At 35.7% G+C, this 22,052-nt stretch overlaps 1 protein-coding gene across 5 annotated transcripts in view; it reads left to right on the top strand.

Moving 5' to 3' along the window:
• LOC103590329 (tRNA (guanine(10)-N2)-methyltransferase homolog) overlaps positions 1–21,650 on the top strand; it is an 86,658-nt gene extending 65,008 nt beyond the window's left edge. For 4 of the 5 annotated variants that reach the window (XM_008572538.1, XM_008572539.1, XM_008572540.1 and 1 more), the window contains 2 exons: positions 4,134–4,254; positions 21,261–21,650. In XM_008572538.1, coding sequence (XP_008570760.1) covers positions 4,134–4,254; positions 21,261–21,392 — 253 coding nt within the window. In that variant the 3' untranslated portion in view covers positions 21,393–21,650. Of the gene's footprint in view, positions 1–4,133; positions 4,255–20,919; positions 21,077–21,260 lie in introns of all 5 variants that reach the window. The other variant, XR_550458.1, reaches the window with a different exon arrangement.
• Positions 21,651–22,052: the final 402 nt, after the last annotated feature.

A 22,052-nucleotide genomic window follows, 5' to 3' on the forward strand; every position in this document is an offset into this window, starting at 1 on the left:
CATATCTGTATAGCTATGTTATCTATTCATTACACACAGATAACTTTCAAAGTGATTAGAAACTGTGTTTCTTTGTGAAAGATGACCTTTAATAGAATCCAACTGCTAGTATTAGTGATAAAAATATATGTCAAAACATTACATTGTATTCCATAAATTAATACAACTATAATTTGTCAACTAAAAAAGTATTTTTTTTTTCCTTTTTGTCTTTTTTCGTGTCCGGCAACGGATCGCAACCCTCAGTGTCGCGCCCATACCAGACCGGGACCGGCAACGGGATCGCAACCCTCAGCGTCACGCCCGCACCTTGCTCAGCCAGTGAGCGGGAACCGGTCTGTATGTGGGATCCGAACCCTTGGCGGGAGTGCCACCGCGCTCCCAAGCGGCGCACTGTAGCAGTGCGCCACTGGGCCGGCCCCCTAAAAAAGTATTTTAAAAAATGATGACAAAGAAGCCTAATGAGGTGCCTCAGAGTAAGATTCGGTGATAAATTTTAATTGTAAAATGAACTTTTTTTTTTTTTTAAATCCTATATAAAGATGACTGGTAAGGGGATCTTAACCCATGTCTTGGTGTTGTCAGCACCACACTCAGTCAGGGAGCGAACCGGCCATCCCTATATAGGATCTGAATCCATGGCCTTGGTGTTATCAGCACTGCACTCTCCCGAGTGAGCCATGGGCCGGCCTATAAAATGAACTTTCTGTTGGCTCAGATTAGTGAAGAGAATACATTTTTCATCTCTTATCTAGGAAACAGGAAAAAGTGATTCCTAAAAATATTTTCAATAAGTGTTCCAATTAATGCAAAATCTGTTTCTCAAATGGGAGATGAAATTCTAGTGACGTTTGGAAAGAGATGGAGGCATGAAGATTCACAGCAAGATGAGTGACTGTAAAAAGTGATTCATGAAAAATCTAGGGGTGTACACACACAATTTTTTTTTATTAAGATATAATTTGTAGGGCCGACCCTGTGGCTCACTTGGGAGAGTGTGACACTGGGAGTGCAGTGGTGCTCCCGCCAAGGGTTCGGATCCTTTAGAGGGATGGCCGATGCGCTCACTGGCTGAGCGCGGTGCAGGCGACACCAAGCCGAGGGTTGCGATCCCCTTACCGGTCACACACACACAAAAAAAAAAAATAAAAAAAAAAAAAAAAAAGATATAATTTGTATAACATGACAATCACCTTTTTTTTTTTTCCTTTTTGTCTTTTTTCGTGACCAGTAACGGGATCGCAACCCTCGGTGTCGCGCCCGCACTGCACTCAACCAGTGAGCGGACTGGTCTCTATATGGGATCCGAACCCTCGGCGGGAGCGCCGCCGCACTCCCAAGTGCTGCGCTCTACCGAGTGTGCCACTGGGCCGGCCCGAAAATCACCTTTTTAAAGGATACAACTTCATGGTTTTTAGTATATTCACACAGTTATGTAACCTTTACCACTATCTAATTCCAGAACATTTTCATCCCCTGCTGAAAAAACCCCATGCACATTAGCAATCACCACCCCTCCTGCCTCTGGCAACCACTTATCTATCTTTGTGGATTTGCCTTGTTCTGGCTGATTTAGGTTTTAAATATATGACTTGGTTTGTAGGGGGATAGTGATAAAAACAGGGAATTAAGATAGGATGCTGTACTACTATAATATTCCTGGCCAAAGAACAGATTTATATCTTCCACTTAATAGTCCAGTGGTATGAAATATGAGGGTACTTCAAATAGTCCAGTGGTATGAAAGATGAGGGTATGTCAAAAGTTTATGGAAAAATAGAATTGAAAGGTAATATGAATCTTTCCATAAACTTTTTGAAGTACCCTCGTATATTAGTAAATATATAGTGAAGAATTTTTTAACTGCTATTTTTAAATTTTTTAGTATGGTATTTTGGGACTATATTGTTAAATTGATTGGCTCATTAATATAATTAATTAGTGGCTAAAAACAAGTTAATGATGATCCAAATAAAGTTCCTTCATGCTTAAAATCAAAGACTGAGTTGAAAAGATAATATAAAGCATATAAATGTTTTCCTGCTGTTAAGCCAAACATAGCAACTTAGTTTCAGCAGTTTAACATCATTCATGTCATATTGGATTTGTATTTTGGATTTGATTTATAAATTTGTTTTGAGTTTTATAGTTATATTAGGGATAGAAGCATAAGAAATTTATGTCTAATTTATAATTGTGCATATTTAAGTGGTATTTTGATAAAAATACTTTGTCAATCCACCAGGAAATAAAATATTTTTTTTCCTAAAAAAGGGTATGTTACTAAGATTGACAAACACTGTTTCAGGCATTCACAGGCCTGCTGTTTGTAAGCTTAAGGTCAAGGCTATATCTTCTTTCTGTTACCACTTTTTATTTTAGTCTCAAACATGGTGTAGAATATATGCCTTCATATGTCGTAAGTGTTTTGCATGAATTCCTAATTTGATGTCAACTACCACTACAAGAAGTACATTTCTGACCATTTTGTAAACATTAAGGAATTACTAGATGAGGTAGAATCTGAAATGATAATGACCATTTCTAACAAGTAATGACTTGTTAGAAAACTCTAAGGAAAGAGGTAGAGTGACTTCAAGAGAATTCCTTCCACCGATAATAAAGTGAAGTGCATTATGAATGTTGCTTGGTAAGTGGGTGATGAAGGTTTTGAGCATGTGACTGAAGTAATGAGGGAGAGCTCATTGAAGGTCAGAAAGACCTAAAAAAGTAAGAGAGTGATGGTGAAGATGATGTTGACACATTAGAACAGCTAGTGACATCGTGGTCCTTTACATGAAGTACTAATCAGCACCTTTCCCATTTTGGATCAGAGCTTTAAAATTACCCACATAATAAATGTATGCAGAGACTATCCAGAAAGGCATAAAGATTTGCAAAGGAAAAACAAAAACTGGCAATTGTAGTGTTCTTAAAGGTACCCATACCTAGTGAGCCCCCTCTCCTGCTGTTCTGTGTTCTGCTCCATAGCTGTTTCCCCCATGGCTGCCACCTGTTTCGTCTGCCAAGACTGATGCCAGCAACCTGTGAAATGCCAGGTTCTGAACTACTGTACCTGACTGTCTTGCTTTCTAGGTGTCCTCATCTCCATGTAGTCCATGTGCTGTTACAGCAGCAGTTTTCACCACTCATTGTCATAGCTTCAGTTTCATTTCCCGGTTAATGTGACCAAAGGACTGATGTAATCTGTAGTGTTCATTTAGTCATAGTTTATTAGAGTAATTGTATAAATAACTTTAGTACTGTATTTACAAAGTTAATAGAGGTGTCAAGATGTTCTTAAAATCTTGCAGACGCACTTCTTTTTATAGGGGAAAGTATATGCTGCAGTGGACTTTATACTCTGGGAATTAATAAAAGTCTCCAGATGAATCAGTCTCTCATGAATGTCAAGGGGTAGTTGTAGAGTGTATTTCTTTCTGTCTTATCTGCTCTTGTGGGATCCCTCAGGGTGGAAGAATCACTTTGTGTTTTTGTGGTTTAAATATTTGGTATTCTTTAATAAAACATACCTGTATTTCTCTCTCTCTCTCTCTCTCTCTCATTCTGTAGGTAAAAAATTAAACTGTCTTATTTGGATGTGGTAATATTAAAATACTTTGCTTTTTTTGAAGTACAGTCATGTACCACATAATGACTTTTTGGTGAACAATGGACCGCATATGTGATGGTGGTCCCATAAGATTATAATGGAGCTGAAAAATTCCTTTGATGTATTTAGATACACAGATACCATTGTGTTACAGTTACCTATAGTATTCAGTACAGTAACGTGTTGTATAGGTTTGTAGCCTAGGAGTCATAGGCTATATCATATAGCCTAGGAGTGTGTAGTAGGCTGTACCATCTAAGTTTGTGTAAGTGTACTCTGCAATGTTTGTATACAAGAAAATCTCCTAACAACACATTTCTCAGAATTTATCCCAGTCATTAAAGTGATGTATGACTGTACAGGTAGATTGTTATAGATTATATGGACAGTTACCATATGTAAAATAAAATGGTACAGCATGTAGTGGGAGGACGTCCCATACCACACTGGATCACCCCATGATGGTTCTGTGTGGACTACACATATGAGTGTTCATAACAGTCAGCTGTTCTTTCTTCAGATACACTGAAGAGATGGTGCCCTGGCACCCTTGCCTGCAACTCGTTAGCAACTGTGAGCAGAAGCTTTCCAGTCACACAGCAAGGCGCTTGATCACAATGGAAAAGGTGAAGAAATTTGAGGTAAATTGCCTTAATATTTTTAGGATAAATTATGGAAAAATCAAAAGTAGACTTTTCTAAATAGTTTTTCTGTATTGGAGTTTGGAAATGTTTGTCCTTGATTTTCAAAAAAATTACAGATGAATTCAGAAAGAGGCAGGAGTTGAAGAGGTTTGTGGGTTTTGGTTGGGGTTGGAGGGGAGTAGGGTGTAGAAGTTGAATAGAAGAATAGATACAGAAGTTGACCTTAACTTCTCAGGCTTTGACATCATAATTAGCTAACTAGCAATCTACTAGTTACTCTTTTCTTCAGAAGTAGAACCTATTTGATTGTACACTCTAATGAAGAGCATATGTTGCTTTATATAAGAGAGAAAGTAAATTTTCTTCATCTCTTAGGACCTAACATGTGCCCTTTCTTTCTCTCTCTCTTTCATACACACACCCAATTCATTTAAACTTGAGAAGAAAGAACAAAACATCTGTTATTTCATGTTCAAATCAGACTTGATATGAATAATGCCTCATAATGGAGCTTTGTTAAATCCACAGCATGCTCTTTGGGCTGTACTTCTCTGAAATGACAACCAAAGCACTCTCAAATTCAACTAGAAACCTAGCCGAGCCCCATATTTGCTTTGGATCTGTAGGGCAAGCAGAAGAACAAGGTGGTGGTGTCTGAAGATTTTTGTCATACCCTTCTCTACTCCACATTTGATTTGTTTTCCTCTAATTCACATCTTACGGATTCTTTCACAGTAATGGGCACTAATATTTGTATGGTGTCTTTTGCGTTAAATCTTTTTTGTTTTTGTCTTTTTCTTTCCATTTGCTATTGGTCTCTAATTTAGAACTTTATTACCATACTCCTTGTTTATGCTGATGGTCTCCTAAGTGATCTCTTTCCTTCACACCTCTCCATCTTATCTGTTAAATGAATCCTCCTAAAACCCTGCGTTCTTTATGTCACTTCCTTATGCAGAATCTTTTAGTGACTCATTTTATTATTTTTATTTATTTATTTTTAAATCTTTTGTTTTGTTTTTATTGGCTATGAATATTCATGGGGTACAAAGCAATTTGTCACCACTAGTGCCTAAGATGTGATGGCCAGATACACACTGGCAGCATGTCCATTACCACAAATTGTGATTATATCCCATGTCCCCCACCCAATTATCCCTGACCTCCCTCCCCACCCCCTTTCCCCACTCCACTTTGTATCCCTAGGTATGTTCTCTCCTTCTGCAAGTCCAATGCACTACTGTGGTCTTTTCTTTCCTTTCTTCTTTATCTCTTAGCTCCCACTTATGAGAGAGTACGTACAGTATTTATTCCTCTGTGCTTTGCTTATTTCACTCAACATAAGTTTTTCCAAGCTCATCCATGTTGTTGCAAATGGAAGAATTTCATTCTTTTTTATGGCAGAGTAGTATTCCATGGTGTATATATACCACAGTTTCCTTATCCAATCGTCCATCGATGGACATTTATGTTGGTTTCATATCTTGGCTATTGTAAACAGAGCTGCAATGAACATGGAGTGCAGGTATCCCTTCAACATGATGATTTCCATTCCTTTGGGTATATACCCAGAAGTGGGATTGCTGTATCATATGGAGGATCTATCTGTAGTTGTTTGAGAAACCTCCATACTGTTTTCCATAGTGGTCGTACTAATTTACAGTCCCACTGACAGTGTAGGAGCGTTCTCTTCTCTCCACATCCTTGCCAGCATTTGTTATTCACCATCTTTTTGATTATAGCCATTCTAACTGGGGTGAGATGATATCTCAATGTGGTTTTAATTCACATTTCCCTGGTGACTAGTGATGTTGAGCATTTTTTTTTTCATGTATCTATTGGCCATTTGTATGTAGTGACTCATTTTAATTACTGAATAATGTTGAGTATATTCAGTGTGACAAAAACTATCCTCAGGCTCCAATATCAAGGCATTTCAGAAAGCTAAGCCCAACATGTATCTAAATAGTTGATTGGTATCAACTATATATATGTTTGTATGTGTGTGTCTATGTATATGTATAGATATGTACACATATAGCTGTATTGGGTAGATGTGATATAATTAAAATGAGAGTGTATGGTAGTCATTTTAAAAACAAAAATGCTAGAAGTTTATATTCAAATGACATTTATTCTTGGGGTGGCATCTTTGTACTCACTTATGTCATAATAATTCAGTATGTTCTTGAAACTTATCTTTTAGATTTACCTTTAAAGAAATATATTTATATTAAAGTTATTTTGCTTAGTGATAACACTTTGCTTTCCTTCAAATAATATTAGTGGACTTTGCTGCTCGTGTTTTATACCAGACAGATTAACTTAATTAAAGTTGTTTTTGGAAATCAAATCCTGTTCTAAAAACGATGATTTAACATTAAATATTTAAAACATTGCAGATTCAGAAATCCCAAGAGTGGTTTCCTAATTGTTTGACACGGTGACAACCTCCCAAAGTGACAATTTTGAATGACCAGTGTTTATTTGGATATATAGTAGAAACCCTCTAATGTAATGTCCATTTCTAACTTAGTTAATAAACCAGTACTCACCATTTCTGCTCTAAAACACACTGCCTGATGCCTGTAATATGTTGAATACTTCCAGCTGGTGAGTTCCTTAATCTCTATCTATATACTTCTACGCCTACTAGCTGAATTGTCTGTTTACCGAGAGTCAGTTGTGGTGTTCCCGGAACTGTTTATGCCAGTTATATTTGTTATGGTGATTATGTAATCTAATTAGTTATTAGTGAGACCAGTGAAATATGACTGTAAGAATAAAGTCGTTATAGTTCTATAAAAACTAAGTTGAATGCCTTAGAAAGAGGATAAAGTGAGTTGCTAAAAAAGACTCTTGAATTGTGAATGGGTTGGAAAAAAGTCATCACAATCTATGTCTTCTGCACCCAGTTTGCTTTGTAAGAATCTTTAAGTTATTGCATCATTTTATAGAAGCCAAAACTGGAAATCTTTATAGATCTTGATTCTACAGCAAAGATTGACAAGTGAATGTATAATCTTCGAGTTAAGAAGTAACTTAAGAATTTAAGAAGTAACTTAAGAAGTTAAACTAAGAAGTAAATATGTTTACAAATCATTTTAACTTTTTCCCATTTTTATTGACTTTTTCAATTAACTAACTGTATTAGTCCGATCAGGCTGCTATAACAGAATACCACAGACTAGGTGATTTAAATAACAAATTTATTTTCTCACAGTTACGGAGGCTGGATATTCATGATCAAGGTGTTGGCAGGGTTGGTTTCTGGTGAGACCTCTCATTCTGACTTTCAGATGTCCACCTTCTCTCTGTGTCCTCACATGGCCTTTCCTCTATGGATCTACACTCATGGTGTCTCTTCCTCTTTTTATAAAGACACCAGTCCTATAGGATTAAGGTCTCACTCTTATGACCTCATCTAACCATAATTACCTCCATAGAGGCCTTATCTCCAAATATAGTCACATTGAGAGTTAGGGTTTCAAAAATATGAATTTTAGGAGGGGACACAAGTCAGTCCATTATAGTAACCGTTACCAATGTCTATCATGTTGAATAAAAGGCTTTGGTTATGTGTTAGACTGTGCTTTTTTCTTACTCTGCTAGCCAGTTACTTCTCATGAATATTTTCGTCTTCCAATATTTTGAGGAAAGTGAGACATTTAATAATTAAAATAGTAATATTGCAGTTCTTAGAAATCAAACATTCAATGTAATCACTTGCATTAGTAATAATAATAGTACCATTTATGTGCCAGGCATTGAGTAATACATGTAAAAAAACCCAGAAATATTACCTGTACCTTTTCAAGTTTTAAGTTTTCAAATTAAAAAGTAAAGTAAATGACACCAATATTCTGTATTGTGTAACCTTCATAAATAGTATCCCAAAGAATTGGAAGGAGGAAGATATGAAAAATGACTCTTTCATAATTAATGGAGCCACATAGTAAATCAGCCATTTCTATTATAATGGAAAAAAGTTAAGACCCATTGTGGACTAATTTCACATCTGCTTTCCCCTAAGTTTAATTTGTTTTAAAAAGTCTAGTAGTTTTTTCCAGATTTATAATATTTCTCTAAGCAAATTTATTTGAGACTCAAGGAAAAATAGGCTTTTGAGAATTTTGTGTCCTACATTGATAAGTAAGGGCGCTAACCTTTGGTATTCTTAAACCTATAATGACAGTGTTAATTTTTATCTAGTTTCCTTTTATCATTTTACTTTTGTCCTATTCAAATTTATTTAAAAAAAAAAAGGAAAAGCCTGATGCTCAAGTAATTTTTTGAAATGGCCTTCACTTTATAAGATCAAATTAAATCAGTGAGTTCTAACTAGTATGGAGTTTACTATAACTGAAAATACTTTGTCATGTTAAATTAATCACGTTTGGTTTTTAATTAATTACTTCACTTTTACCTTCTCTTTGTATGGAGAGGAGTGTATATAATTGCAGCAAGATCCCAATGCTTTATAATGCAAGTGATGACATAAAATTGTCAAACAGTCCTCACATGTGTCTAACAAATTATTCTCAGGCTTGTTCAGCATTGTTGGTTTTGGCAGTGGAAGGCTATTAATTTTAGATTTTTGCACTTTTGTATACCGTGGCTCTTCATTTTTGATTTGTCACTTGTTAAGTTTAACTTCAGCATGATTTTTGGCCCACTTGATATGTTATAAAGTGTTCTCTCTCTACCCCCCTTTTAAAAAGTGTAGACATAAGTCATAACAAAAATTGTCTACAGAGGATGGAGATTTTATAGAATTTTGTATCCTTATTGGCTATCGTTTTTAGACTTATTTATTGCACACAAGTAGTAAAGAAGAAAATTTTTGATAATGGTGTAAAATTATAAAGATGCCTAAGAGCCAGTTTTTGTCATTATTCACTGTTGATGTATTCTGAAAGGTAAGTGAATGAAAAGTAACACTTTTATAATGCTTTATTATTTACAAAACTTTTCTATCCATTTGACTTCATTATTTTCCTGATTTTTAGAGATGAGGAAGTAGCCTAGGCCTATCTCATTTCACTTAAATAGTAAGAGACAGAGTTGACACTAAAACCCCTCTTTATACTTGAAATTCTGTGTCCTTTTTTCTCTATCATGTTACCTCTCTACCAAAGCATATTCTGCCTTTAGAATATGCCATGATTAAAAGCTAAATATTCTTGAGTGACAAATTACTAGTCTTTCCTTGCCTTGTTCTGTTTAGCTAGTGTTGCTCATGGGGCTTTGGTAGAATGTGATTTGTTTTACTAGAACTCATTTTCTCTCTTGACACAAAATGTAATTGATGTTGCTATATATGGTTGTGGTCACAGTGGTTGTTCCTATAAAACATTTTTCTCATATAAAATTCATAGGATAAAAGTGCTGATCTCCACTTGTCCAGGACAGATCGGAGTGTGAGTATAATAGTTATGTCTTCAACGAAGGTTACCTAAAACAAATACTCTCTTAGCCTTTTCTACCACAGACTACTTGGACAAATTAAAGAGTACCCAAAGTAGCCCTTTTCAGTATTTCCTTGAAATCTTTTAAAAAATTTTATGCAGCTTTTATAGTCTACTCTATAATAGATACTTGTTTAAATATAAAAAATTATGTTAAATTACCATTGTATTAAATGGGCCATCATGTGCCCTATTTGTTTTGTGGCTTGTTTACCTGGTATCTTATACTGCTAGTGATTTGAGAAGTACCAAAGTATAGATAAATTTAATTCTAGATGTTATGTGGATTTTAACTTAAACTAAAGTTGTAATATTGTACAAATCAGTTGTCATTCTTTTTTATAGCTACCCAATATAGTTCACATGATTTAAAATAGAGACTATTAGAAGGTCATAGTGGCAGGTGATGAAAGTTTATGTAATTTTATTTTGGATTGAATGAAGGGATTCAGTAACATGAAGCAGATGAATGCCTTAGTCGGAATGGAGTGTGGCCAAAACTGAAGGTTTTGACAAAAGGACAGAAAGATTTTGAAGCTGCAAAGAGAGAAAGAACCATTAACATTATAACAGTATTTTAGATGAGGAAGGGATAGAATAGATACCGAAGTCACTTGAGAAAATGACTTATAGATGGCTTGAAGTGGAAGAAATTAGTCATTATTATAAGTAGTTTACATATTCAAATGATATTAGTGTTGCTCGTCACAAAAAGTGGTGTTTTGCTGACATAATGCTGTGCCTATTTTCATTATGCATTATCCTTTCTCAGGATTAATGTTAGTTGAGTTTTTCTTTGGCAGCTGTTTTAATTAAAGGTAGTCCATTCTGATTTTTTCTTCTGAAATATTTTGTGATTTTTGGCCTATCTCTTGCCTGAACTGTGGATATTTCCCTTTTGATTAGAGCTACAAAAGATTAGAGGTTAGGTAAGAAGTATTTAAATCATATAACATCTCTGGTAGGAAACAGATGATACCTCATCTTTTGGTGCCAGTAGGTAAGAACATGATAATAGGACATAAACCCAGTTTAGGTCTTAGTACAATCTAATATTCATTACCATAAAAATGTGGTATGTGTGGGTGGGAGAGAGAAAATGAGAGCCTTTTTAAAAATTATTTTGCATAGCAAGTCAGAAGGAAACAAATTTACATTATGTGTAAGTAATGTTTTGAGGTACGTGAAAAGGCTCAGAAGCAACAGGAGCCTGGTGATGCTGCGTCCCGTGCTACTTGAATACAGGTTTCAGGTTCATGCGATCTACTTAGTTCCAAATGAACTTGCTTTTGCTGTTAGTGGTATCTTTTCTTGAGTTTAAATCTTGGAGGGTCATCATTTGACTTTTTTCTTTTATACTTCTGCAACTAAATGATTTTGCCAAACAAACTGGGTTTTTGGTTAAGTTAATGCTATCATAATAGTTTTGAATTATTGTTTCTGGTAAACCAAGAAAAAGCAAAAGTCAGTTCCCCACCAGCTCCAGGAAGGCAATTATTTAATATATCTGGATCCTGCAACTTATGGTGCTGTTTAGATATGGCAATTTTATGTGCAAAAACAAGCAGTTCTCTGAAGGTAGCAGGAGCATATGGCTCCACCTCTAATGTTATGTTTTCCTTATGATAGTAAAACAGTCTTTAAAATACTAGTGTTATAGAATCTTAGGCATAGGTCAGTTGGAAAATATAGTTATGATTCAGGGATTCCAAGGTATGAATGGTTTAGGGAGATGGAAAGTTGATATGTAGAGTTACCATAAGCCTCTGGAACTTCTTTTATAATTCTTGTATGAGTGACAGATTTTCCACTTTTTTATTTGTATTTTTTAAAATTTGTCATATGGTACAAGATAATCTTAGAATTATCTTTCTAGTGTTTTTCAAATTCAAACATGAACTTATATCCTCTTCCCACTCCATGACGCTCTGAGAATCCAACCTTGAGATTTTAACGTGTATGTTTTTGCCTAAACATAATTGTACAGTTCAGTGAATAATAATAAAGTGAACATTCATGTAAACACCGCTAAGGTCAAGATTACAGAGTAATGCAGTAGCCTGGAAGCACACCCCTCTCTTGTGGCTATCTCTGATCATAAACACCTCCCCCTGTAGGTGTAATCATTCTTCTGACTTTTATGGTAATCACTTTCTTGCTTTCCATTGTAATATTATGAGTATTGAATTCATCTCTAAGCAAAATGTAGTAGTTTTGCCTGTTTTTGATCTTCATATAAATGCATATACGTTTTTGTTAATTTTTCTTTTAATGGAATATGAAGATTTTAAAAAGTTACCAAGGAGAGAAATAGTCTACAAATTAAAGTGAGAAACTATGTATTTGTATGCCTGTACATAACTTGGTCTATAACTCATCCTTTGCTGCTCGAGAAGGTAAACAAGATTCTTTTTAGTTTTAATTAAATATTGCATATAGTAACTAATAAGTTCCCATTAAAATTTTTTCTGGTGTGTTGACTCTGTATTCTTTTAGTATTTGAGATTAAATTTTGAATTTTATGAAGATATAGATTTTAGTAAATAACATGTAGAAAGTAATGATACTTCTGTATCATCATGATAAGCATGAATATCCACAGTGCTCTTTTTATAATTAGAAAGAAATTATATGCTGAGTGCCACATGTCAAAGTTCAGTCGTTAATTGTCACTTATTTTCACACCTCTAGATATGAAGATTTAAATATACACTCAAATATTTTTAAATATTTAAAAATACCTAATATTTTTGAAATATTAAGCAACTTAATATCTTGCAGAATAATGCAGTTTTTAAAAAGTGTAGATTATATGTAAATGTCTAATTTAGGGATGAAGATTTCCAACCTTACCTTGTTCTCATTAAGAATAATGCTAGAGGTTTCTCTTAATAGTATTGGATGCCAGACTTTTAACCTGCTTGTCCTTGGTTTGGAAATAGCCTAGTGCTGTTTATAGTTGTATAACTTCAGCACAAGTGGTTTCTATAGCTACTGTCCAGTACCAGATGTAGAACAGTGGGAAGCTTTGATAAGGAGAGTAGGATTTTTAAACAAAAGCTGGACATGGGTAATTATCCTGAAGCTGAGCCGAGGCCGTTATATTCAGCACTGTCATTTACATTTCATTTCACTCTCTGCTGATTACAAGAAAATAAATCTACCCACTGTTTTTCTCTTCCATCTCTTTGCCTTCTTCCTTGCACCTTATTTAAAAAATGTACATCATAGCTTTAATCTGTTTCATGAATCCTAAAGTCTTTCCTGACAAAATTAGATGAACACCACAGTTTGGTGGCTTTCACTATTGTGACAGTATCGTTGGTTTTCACTTATCATGCAGTAAGTTTCATGAGCCATTTGTATTCAAGTGTTTGCAATGAAACTGCTGTTTTATATAAACTACTGTCACTTTGAGAATATAAATGACTTAAGGTTAATACTAGTGAGGTAGAAGAAATCATTATCTCATTATCAGGAACTGTCAGTGAGTAAAAGGAAAGGTTAAACCTGACCTGCTATTAACATAGAAGCCATTTGGTTTTCTGCTGAATGACTATAGATTTCTGCAACTTTATCCCCTAGAAAAGGGAGATCCCTCGTTTTTAAAGAACAGTCATAGTGTAAATTGATGATTACCGTTAGGTATTTTCACTGAAGTTTTAGAGATTCTATAAAATTAAATGTTGGCAGCAAAGGAACACCATAAGAGGAATTTTGCTTTAGTCAGAATGTAGGTAGGGAGTGGTGTGAAGAGATGAATCTTTAGGATTAACCAAGTAGGAGCCAGTTTGCCGTAGAGGATGGGTGGGGGGAGGGCAAGGAAGTTGAGGACATTCATACCTGATGACTGCTGTTTTCTTAGTAAAGAAGGATGTAGTTTTTTGCTGAGAGTGAATAAACAGATACTAATGTAAGAATTTGAGGACAGGCGAAATTTTGGAAAAGGGGCTATGAGAAATGGGAAAGAAAGCTGTCATTTAACAATTTTTATATTCAGGTACTTTTCCTATTTTTGTAAACTTTCTTTCCTTGAATTGATTGCATGTTCCCTGAGGGGGAAGCAATGGCTTTCATCACTTATCGTGTATTCATGAAACTGTTTGTGTCAGGTGTTGAGGCTAAACAGACTAATAAAGCTTAGTCTTCATTCTTAGAGAACTTGTACATCAGGAGAAATGGCCACCCCAGCCATCCCAACATAATGTGTTGGGTTCTATAGTGATCTGTGAGAGGTTTTGTGTGAACATGAGAAAGTACCTACCTGAGGAGATGGTGCTTGGGGCAAGAGAAGTGGGTAATTTGGTAGAGAAACCAACATTTTAAGCAAGGTATAGAGGCTGAGAGGGTTGTGGTGCATGCAGGGAAGCCCAAAGGAAATCCTGAGCTTTTTGGGAAGAAATGGGTAGAGACAATCTGGAAAACTAAAGAGATGCCCAGTGTTGAAGATCCTTATCTTACAAAGAGTTTCAAGTTTATCCTATTGGTGATGGCAAGCCCATGAAGGTTGATAGTTAGGAGAGTGGCAGAAGTTCATGTTTTATGAAGGTCACCTTAGCTTCAATACGTAGGCAAACTTGAGTTGTGGAAAGATCCCTGTGATACTAGTGAGGCTCCTGGCAAGGTCATGCAAAGATGATGGGGCTGTAAACCAAGAGATGTAGAATTGGAGATTATAGAGGACATGATGGAATTGAGAGTTTGGGGAGAAAGTAGACATGGCAGAACTTGGTAACAGATTGGATAATTGGGGTAAAGGAGATACGAGTTAAGGATGATTTCTCAGAAATTTGGCTTGTGACAATTGATTGGCTGATAGTTTTTTTGCGTGCATTTTTATTCCTCACCTCCCACCCCCAACCCAGGACTGTGGTGTAGTGCTGCTTTTCTGGGCTACTCTAATAGTTTCCCAACTGGTTTCCCTCCTTCTATTCCCTCCATTCCATTTCCTACACAGTGGCCAGAGTATCTTTCAAAATGTAAACAGAAATGAAACTTCCCTACTTAAATCTCATCAATAACTTTCTGTGCAGTTTAGAATAAAATTCAAAAATCCTTCATATAACCTCCAGGCCAGCCTAATTTACTTTGGCCTGTCTCTCCAATTTCATTTTGTGACACCTTCCCTTTTGTTTACCAAGCCTTAGCCACGCTGGCCTTCTTTCAGTTCCCCAAATGGACTTAGCTCTTTCTGGTCTCAGAGTCTTCTCACATCGTGTTTTCTCTCCCTAGAATGTTTTCTTCCCCTCTCTTTCTTTGTAAGTTTAATTCATCCTTTAGGTATCAGATAAATGTCACTTCCTTAGTGAAGCTTTTCATGTTTTTTCTCTTCACCCCTCAAATAGTGTCTCCTTATATTCTTATGGTATCCTTTTTTCCAAGTGTACAGTCATGTATTGCTTAACAATGGAGAAATGCATTGTTAGGAAATTTTGTCTTGTGCAAACATCATAGAGTGTACTTACACAAATCTAGATAGTATAGCCTACTATACATCTAAGCTATATGGTATAGCCACTGTCATATATGGAGTCTGTCATTGACCGAAACATCATTATGCAGCGCATGACTGTATATGTTTGGGAATGTTATTTAATGTCTGTCTCTGCCACCAGTATACAACCTCTGTGAATTCACAGACCTTGACTCTTCTCACCATTCAATAAATATTTATGGAATGCATAGTAACTGTTCAGTGATTATTTTGGGCCCTTCTGGAATAAAAACAATCATATTCAACATTATTAAATCATCTATTTGAAAGAAGAGTAGGAAGAGAGTTATGGCTAGCCAAAGTTTTCTGTTTGAAAATACACTGAATTTTATCATTACCCTAACAATACTCTTTAAAAATCAGTGGGACAAAAATATTTTAATCTTGTGAACAAACCAGAAACACTGCTGAATTGACATACTGTGGAAAATCATACCTTCCCTTTATTTATTTAAGAAGGAAGTGATAAAAAGAGAATGGCAAATTTCTGGGAGAAGGCAGGAATTAGGAGGACAGTTTTACCTAAGTCGAGTTCTCAATGAAAAATCTTTAGTTCCTTTAAAGTCTCAGGAGTCGGGCCGGCCCGGTGGCACACTGCTGCAGTGCGCCGCTTGGGAAGTGCGGCAGGCGCTCCCGCCGAGGGCTCGGATCCCACATACAGACCGGCCGCTCACTGGCTGAGTGAGGTGCGGGAGCAACACCGAGGGTTGCGATCCCGTTGCCGGTCCCGGTCCGGTGCGGGCGCGACACTGAGGGTTGCGATCCGTTGCTGGACACGAAAAAAGACAAAAAAAGGAAAAAAATAAATAAATAAAGTCTCAGGAGTTTATGATGTTCAATTTGAGAAATAATTTTTTATATGTGTATTCTCAAGGTATAATCCAGAGTGTCATTCCATTCCACTTAAAGTGACAGTATGTTACTACAGAACATACAATTTTGTTTCTTTTCTTGAGAATTTATTCCCCTTTAGATTTAAATTTCTTAAATTGTTAAGTGGATGAAGTGCTTTCCTTTTAATGTCTTTTTTGTTCTTTTTAATACTGTATTTTTGATGTACAATTAGTTGTAAAAATAATGAAGGATTAATTTGAATAAGGTCTAGTTTATGTAGTTTTTCTTTCTTGCCCAAGAGAATGATTTGCAATTCTAGGTTGGACGCAGATGACTATGATAACATTTTAGAATCAGTGAGGTGACTGTGTATTTTTATATTTCGTATCATTTAAAAATATTGTGAATAAATGGTAATGTTCCCTGAGGAAAAAGGCCATCCTGGTCATGTTGAGGCAATGGGGATCTAGATGTTTACAGCAATCAGGACTTGCAAACAGCTAGGAAAACAGAGCTCTCCTGACCGTCAGATGAATGGTCTGCTATGCTGTAGACATCAGGAAGTACTATAAAGAAAGGTTTATCTGCTCCAGCCAGCAGAGGGGAGTGTACACATAAAAGTAAACCACCGATTTGTAAGGCTTCTTTTGGTTTCTTTGGCAAGTGTGTTAAAATTCCTCGAGTGGTTTATGTTTAGAATTAGCAGTACTGATAGGACAGGAAATTGGTTGGGTGGGACAGTGGTTAAAAGGGTTCTGTCTAAAATTCAGATCTGAAATATGTGCTACCGTAACGTTGCTGTTCAGTGAGGAATGTCCTCTAAATGTCAAACTCCATTTTGAATGACCCACTAATCTACCATGTGGGAAATCACCTCTTCAGCCATCGTTAAGATGTAATTTCTACTACAAAAAAGAGAAGTGTAATGGAAAAAGCATGAGCTTTGAAGTCTGACTTAAGCTACTATTCTGGCAGTGCTCCTTACTAGCTATGTGACCTGTGGCAGATTATTTAAACTCTTTCAGCCTTTGTTTCCCTATCTGTAAAATTTTCATAATAATCTGCTGTGGAATGATGCAGAAGATTAAATAATGAATTTATGTAAAATACATAGCTGGTAGCACATATATAGTTCCTTGAATCAGAACTCGTATATTTCTTGTATTATTTACAATTGCTTAATGTCTTTCAAAGACAAATGATAGGTCTGAAAGCTATATTTGCATTTAGCCATTTGTGGCTCATACAGATTTTCCTACAGAATCTCTTAATTTCTGGTTATAAAAAATGGTAATATAGTGTAATCAGTAGTGTTAATAGAATGTTTTATTCATATCTTCTTAATTACTACCAGTAGTTAAGAAATTTGGAGAAGGTGGTGTGTAACCATTCATTGTCATAGTTTTCTCTCTTAGCATTTCCTAATTCTCTGTGTTTTTTTATTTTCCATCAAGTATTTCTTGCCTACTAAAAATTGGCAGAACTCAGGTCTTATGATACATAGATGATACCATAATTGATAGAGATAGATTTGGAAACATTAGAGAAACCAGAAGTCGAACACCAGGGGCAAGCTTGAGTTAATGAGGGAGATGAAGACTGTGTTCCTTGAGGATACTCTTCTTTTAAGTAAACACTTTGGCCTTTGAGATACTGAGTTGGAAAAAAAAAAACCAACTGCAGATATTCTTGGTTGAGATGGGCAGGGAATGTGCATAGAGAAGAGTCGTGAAAAGGTGATGAAAAATATGTAGAGTTGAATATCATCATCTCAAGTGAGCCCTAGTAAACTAAACTAAAGATAGAATGAAAGAGAGGTAAAGGGAAAAGACAAAACAAAAATTGAGTTTGCCGTTGTTTTCAGCATTGAGGTAACATAAATTCTGAATGCTGTGTAGTGCAATGTATTTCATATGGACAGGGTGTATTGTAAATGTGTATTATTTGGAGGCATATGGTATTTATATGTATGATTGTACGTGATGATATGTGTTAGACTATAGGTATACTGAATGGTTCATGAAGAACATTTTATGAACCATGGCTTTTCACTTAGTTGAACATAGTAGCCACAGTCCCTAGAGTGTCTGGCTTACCCGTGAAGCAGAACTTATGCTGCTAGTTAGTAGAATGGCTCTTGCCAGATCCTTGGCTGCACAAGAGATTTGGAGCTTTTGGATTTTCCAGGAGTTTCGGTTATGAATGTTCTATTTCACAATCAGGTGACAATAGGTGTTGTAGAAGGGGGCATTCAAGCACTGGACCCAAACACAAACCTCACAGTGATTCTTCTGTACTACCTGGGAGATAAGGAAAACAGGATTTTTCTCCCTATAGGTTGCATTTTTAAGGTTAATGGTCTTTCCCAACTTTTCCAGTAGTATGCGTGTCTTCGCCACTGTGTTCCTGTAGCACCTTAACAGAACGTAGTCTGTTTTACTTTATTCTGCAGGAATCTTGGGGTCTAAACTGTTCAGATAAAGGATGTCATAGGTGGTAAATGTTTTCTTGATGACCATTAGTTAGCATAGGTTTTAATTGTTACTTTAGGCTTTTTGGGCTTCTGCTATTCATTCTCAGTCTCTGACTCTGATCTTTATATTTTCTGTTGTTTACCACCAGTTTGCCCTATTTGTATCCTTCAGGTCAATGACAAGCTATTTTTTTAAGTTCTTTGGTCCATGAAGGAAAACTGTCTTCCATTGTGCTTTGACTTTTGTCTTCTGCTTCCCTCTGGTGAGCTGCATAACAGCATTTAGGTCAGCTGGGCACAGTAGCAACTGAGCCTGTGCCAGTTCTCTGGAATCCCGTGTTTCTGTCCTACCATATCCTCCTCACTACTGCAGTTCTAGGATATTACATGAAGTTATCTACAGCACATTTTGAGGAAGAGGTGATCTTGCATAGCCTAGAGGAGCCATGGGGAGAACAGAAGACAGAAGTACTGAAATTGTGGGTGGAGAGAAGTGAATTTGAGATATTTAGGACACAAGAGGTAAGATGTTTAGGACTGACCAGATGTGAGAAGAGGAGGAAGAGGGATTTGACCCAAATTTCTGATGTGATTACTGGGTGGAAAATGATGCCAGGAACTTAGAGGAGAAGCGTAGTAGCAGGAGAGATGACAGCATCTGGACATAGCTTTGAAATATTATAACCAAGAGAAAACATTTCTGCCAGGATTATGCCAATGTATCTCAGGAAGTGGACAAGCTTTCTAGTGATCTTATTGACCTAAGATAGAATTATAATACCTGGAGTAGATGTCCCTTCCTTTCCTATGATTTCATTCAGACTTTGATAAAAGTTGAAATGAACAAGTTGAGATTAAATGCTGGAGCATCATTCTATATTGCTGTTGTCGTGGGTATAGTCCTGAGATATGGACCAGACTTGAGTCCACCTGTGAAGTCAGCTGTACCGCTAGGGTTATGATATCCCTCAGTATCCCTGTGGCTCCTCAGTATCCCTGTGGCTCCTTCTGTCTTCTCCTGGTAGGAAATTTTGTGTCATTGAAGTATATCATCTTAGTTAATGGATCCAGTTCTCTTTCTTTCTTGGTAGGCAGCTCAGCTATCAAAGCCTTAGTCAACCACCTGTTTATTCCCAGAGCTATACTCCTACTTCTTGAGTTGGGGGAAAAGTTGCCTCTCCTGGAAAAAACCTCATTACATTGTAGTTAAGAGTGCAGTCCCTGGAGTCAAACAGATCTGTGTTCAAACCCTACATCTGCCACTTACCAGCTGTGTTATTGTGGGCCTGTACTCTTAAATAATTTCTCATCTGTAAAATGGTGATAATAATGTACTTATCTCATAGAGCTGATGAGTTTTATTATATAGCACAGATAAAGCAGTTAGTGTGGTTTTTGGTCCATAATAAATACCCAGTAAATACAACCTTTCAGTTGGTATTTTTTAGTTTTATATCTACAGGTTGCCTACATAAAATATATCTTTTGAGTATTGTATGTAGCCCAAAATTTGTAACCATTGGCATGTTTTCCTGTGCTTGAAGGAATTTGGAACTGTAATATACTTAGTACCATAAAATTTAAATTGCCACCTATTTATTTTTGATGAATGAAAAAATCTGGACATGTTTAATAATTTTTAACAATTGTTCTTTTGTGTGATTTTTTAAATAATGTGTGGAAAAAATTGTTTCTGATTTTTAAAATGAGCCAACAATGTTATTTTGGCTAAATCTGAGTTTATTAATGTTAGATATGAGGGAAAGGATGAAGATACTCATTTCACATAGGAATAAGCAAAAAATACAAAAATATTTTGAGGATTGTTATAGATATACTTTTAGCTACTATTTTGATACTGAAATCAGGATAAAAAATTAGGCTTCATGTTTTCTGATTGAGTCGCCATACCTGTAAATCATATTAATCCATTTGTAATTGAATAAGAATTTACGGAAGTACATTTAAAATGAGATTTTATTTCTAATTAGATTTGTTTTTCACAGTTTGGAATGGTTAGTGAGATTGAATGAGAAGCTAGTGTTTCAGTGTTTCCTGACATTCTTCGTGTCCCTCAGTTTTCTAAGCCAAAATATGTTTGACATTCTAACCCAGATTGACATCCCAGTGTCCATGAAATGTCAGTCTGAGTAGTAGTCCTTACTTGCCTGTGAAATCTAAAAGTGTGGAAATCTCTTGTTTAGCCTATATCTAGAATTTTCTGTATATAGTTACTAAAAGTTGCCAGGAATCACTTATTTCTTTAACTGAATATGGATATACCCCCAAACAGTTTTGTGTGTCTGTGTGACATCACACAAATGCAGTAATTTATTGCTACACACCTTTCTCTTTAAGTAGCAGCTTCCTTGTTTGATAATTCTTATCTATAGCTGCAGATGATTTCAGTGTGTGCTGAACTAGGAATCAGAAGAAAGTTGTAGTCCTGATGTGTTACTGGAACGATTCTCTTTGCCCTATCTATCTGGATAAAAGAAAAAGTGTCTGTCCTCTGTGCAGAGGACTGTTATGAGGATCAGATGAGGTGAAGTAAGTGAAAACACTTTGGATATACAAGCATGATATGGATATAAAATTATAGTATATTTCTAATTTAAGTAATAATGTGCACCAAAGAGTGAGATTTTGCTTAGAGTAAATGATTGCTTTGATTACAAGGTATCTATAGAAATAACTAAAACATCTTTATATTTTGTATTTTCCAACCAACCAGAACCGGGACCAGTATTCACATCTGCTAAGTGATCATGTTCTGCCATATCAAGGTCATAATTCCTTCCGTGAGAAATATTTTAGTGGTGTAACAAAAAGAATTGCCAAGGAAGAAAAATCCAGCCAGGAGTAAAAATTAAGATTTTGATGATGAAGAAAGAATAAGGATTTGACATCTGGATGTGAACTTTCATGTTTGATCCAGAAAACATGTACTGTTTTAAACTTTTTTATATAAAAAAAATAGAGCTATAAAGTAAATTGAGTAATTCTTTTCAAATTATCTTTGTTTTATAGACTATTTTATTGTATGCGTTATAATGTCTTTTGAACCTTATTTAATTTATATTTGTACTTTCAAGTATTAATAAAGATTAACTCAAAACAGTTATATTTTTTACAATTAATTTACAAAGGGAATTAATATTGTCAACTTTTTAAACATGTCTGCAGGGTATGTTATAGGGAATTAATAGTGGTTAAGCATTTATTCATTAGGTAGATTTACTTAATTTGGTTTTTGATTGTAATTGATGTACATTGCCACTAATAAACCTTACAGGGAATTTCTGAAATCATGTAGTATTCAGTGCTTTTCAGGGGGAATGTGATGAGGGAAATGAATTTTTATGAATTCCAGACAAGGAGGTAATAACAATGTTGATGAGAAAGGTAGGACCTGACAACCTAAAAAGATTCCAAACTCCTTAAGGCCTGTCCACATCTGAAGCTTGTCTGTACCTTGGATTTGCTCCTGCATTCCTAAACCTTGACTGTTAGTCAAGTTAATTAC

This window comes from Galeopterus variegatus, unplaced genomic scaffold (assembly GCF_000696425.1).
Source record: "Galeopterus variegatus unplaced genomic scaffold, G_variegatus-3.0.2 Scaffold804, whole genome shotgun sequence".
NCBI lineage: Eukaryota > Metazoa > Chordata > Mammalia > Dermoptera > Cynocephalidae > Galeopterus > Galeopterus variegatus.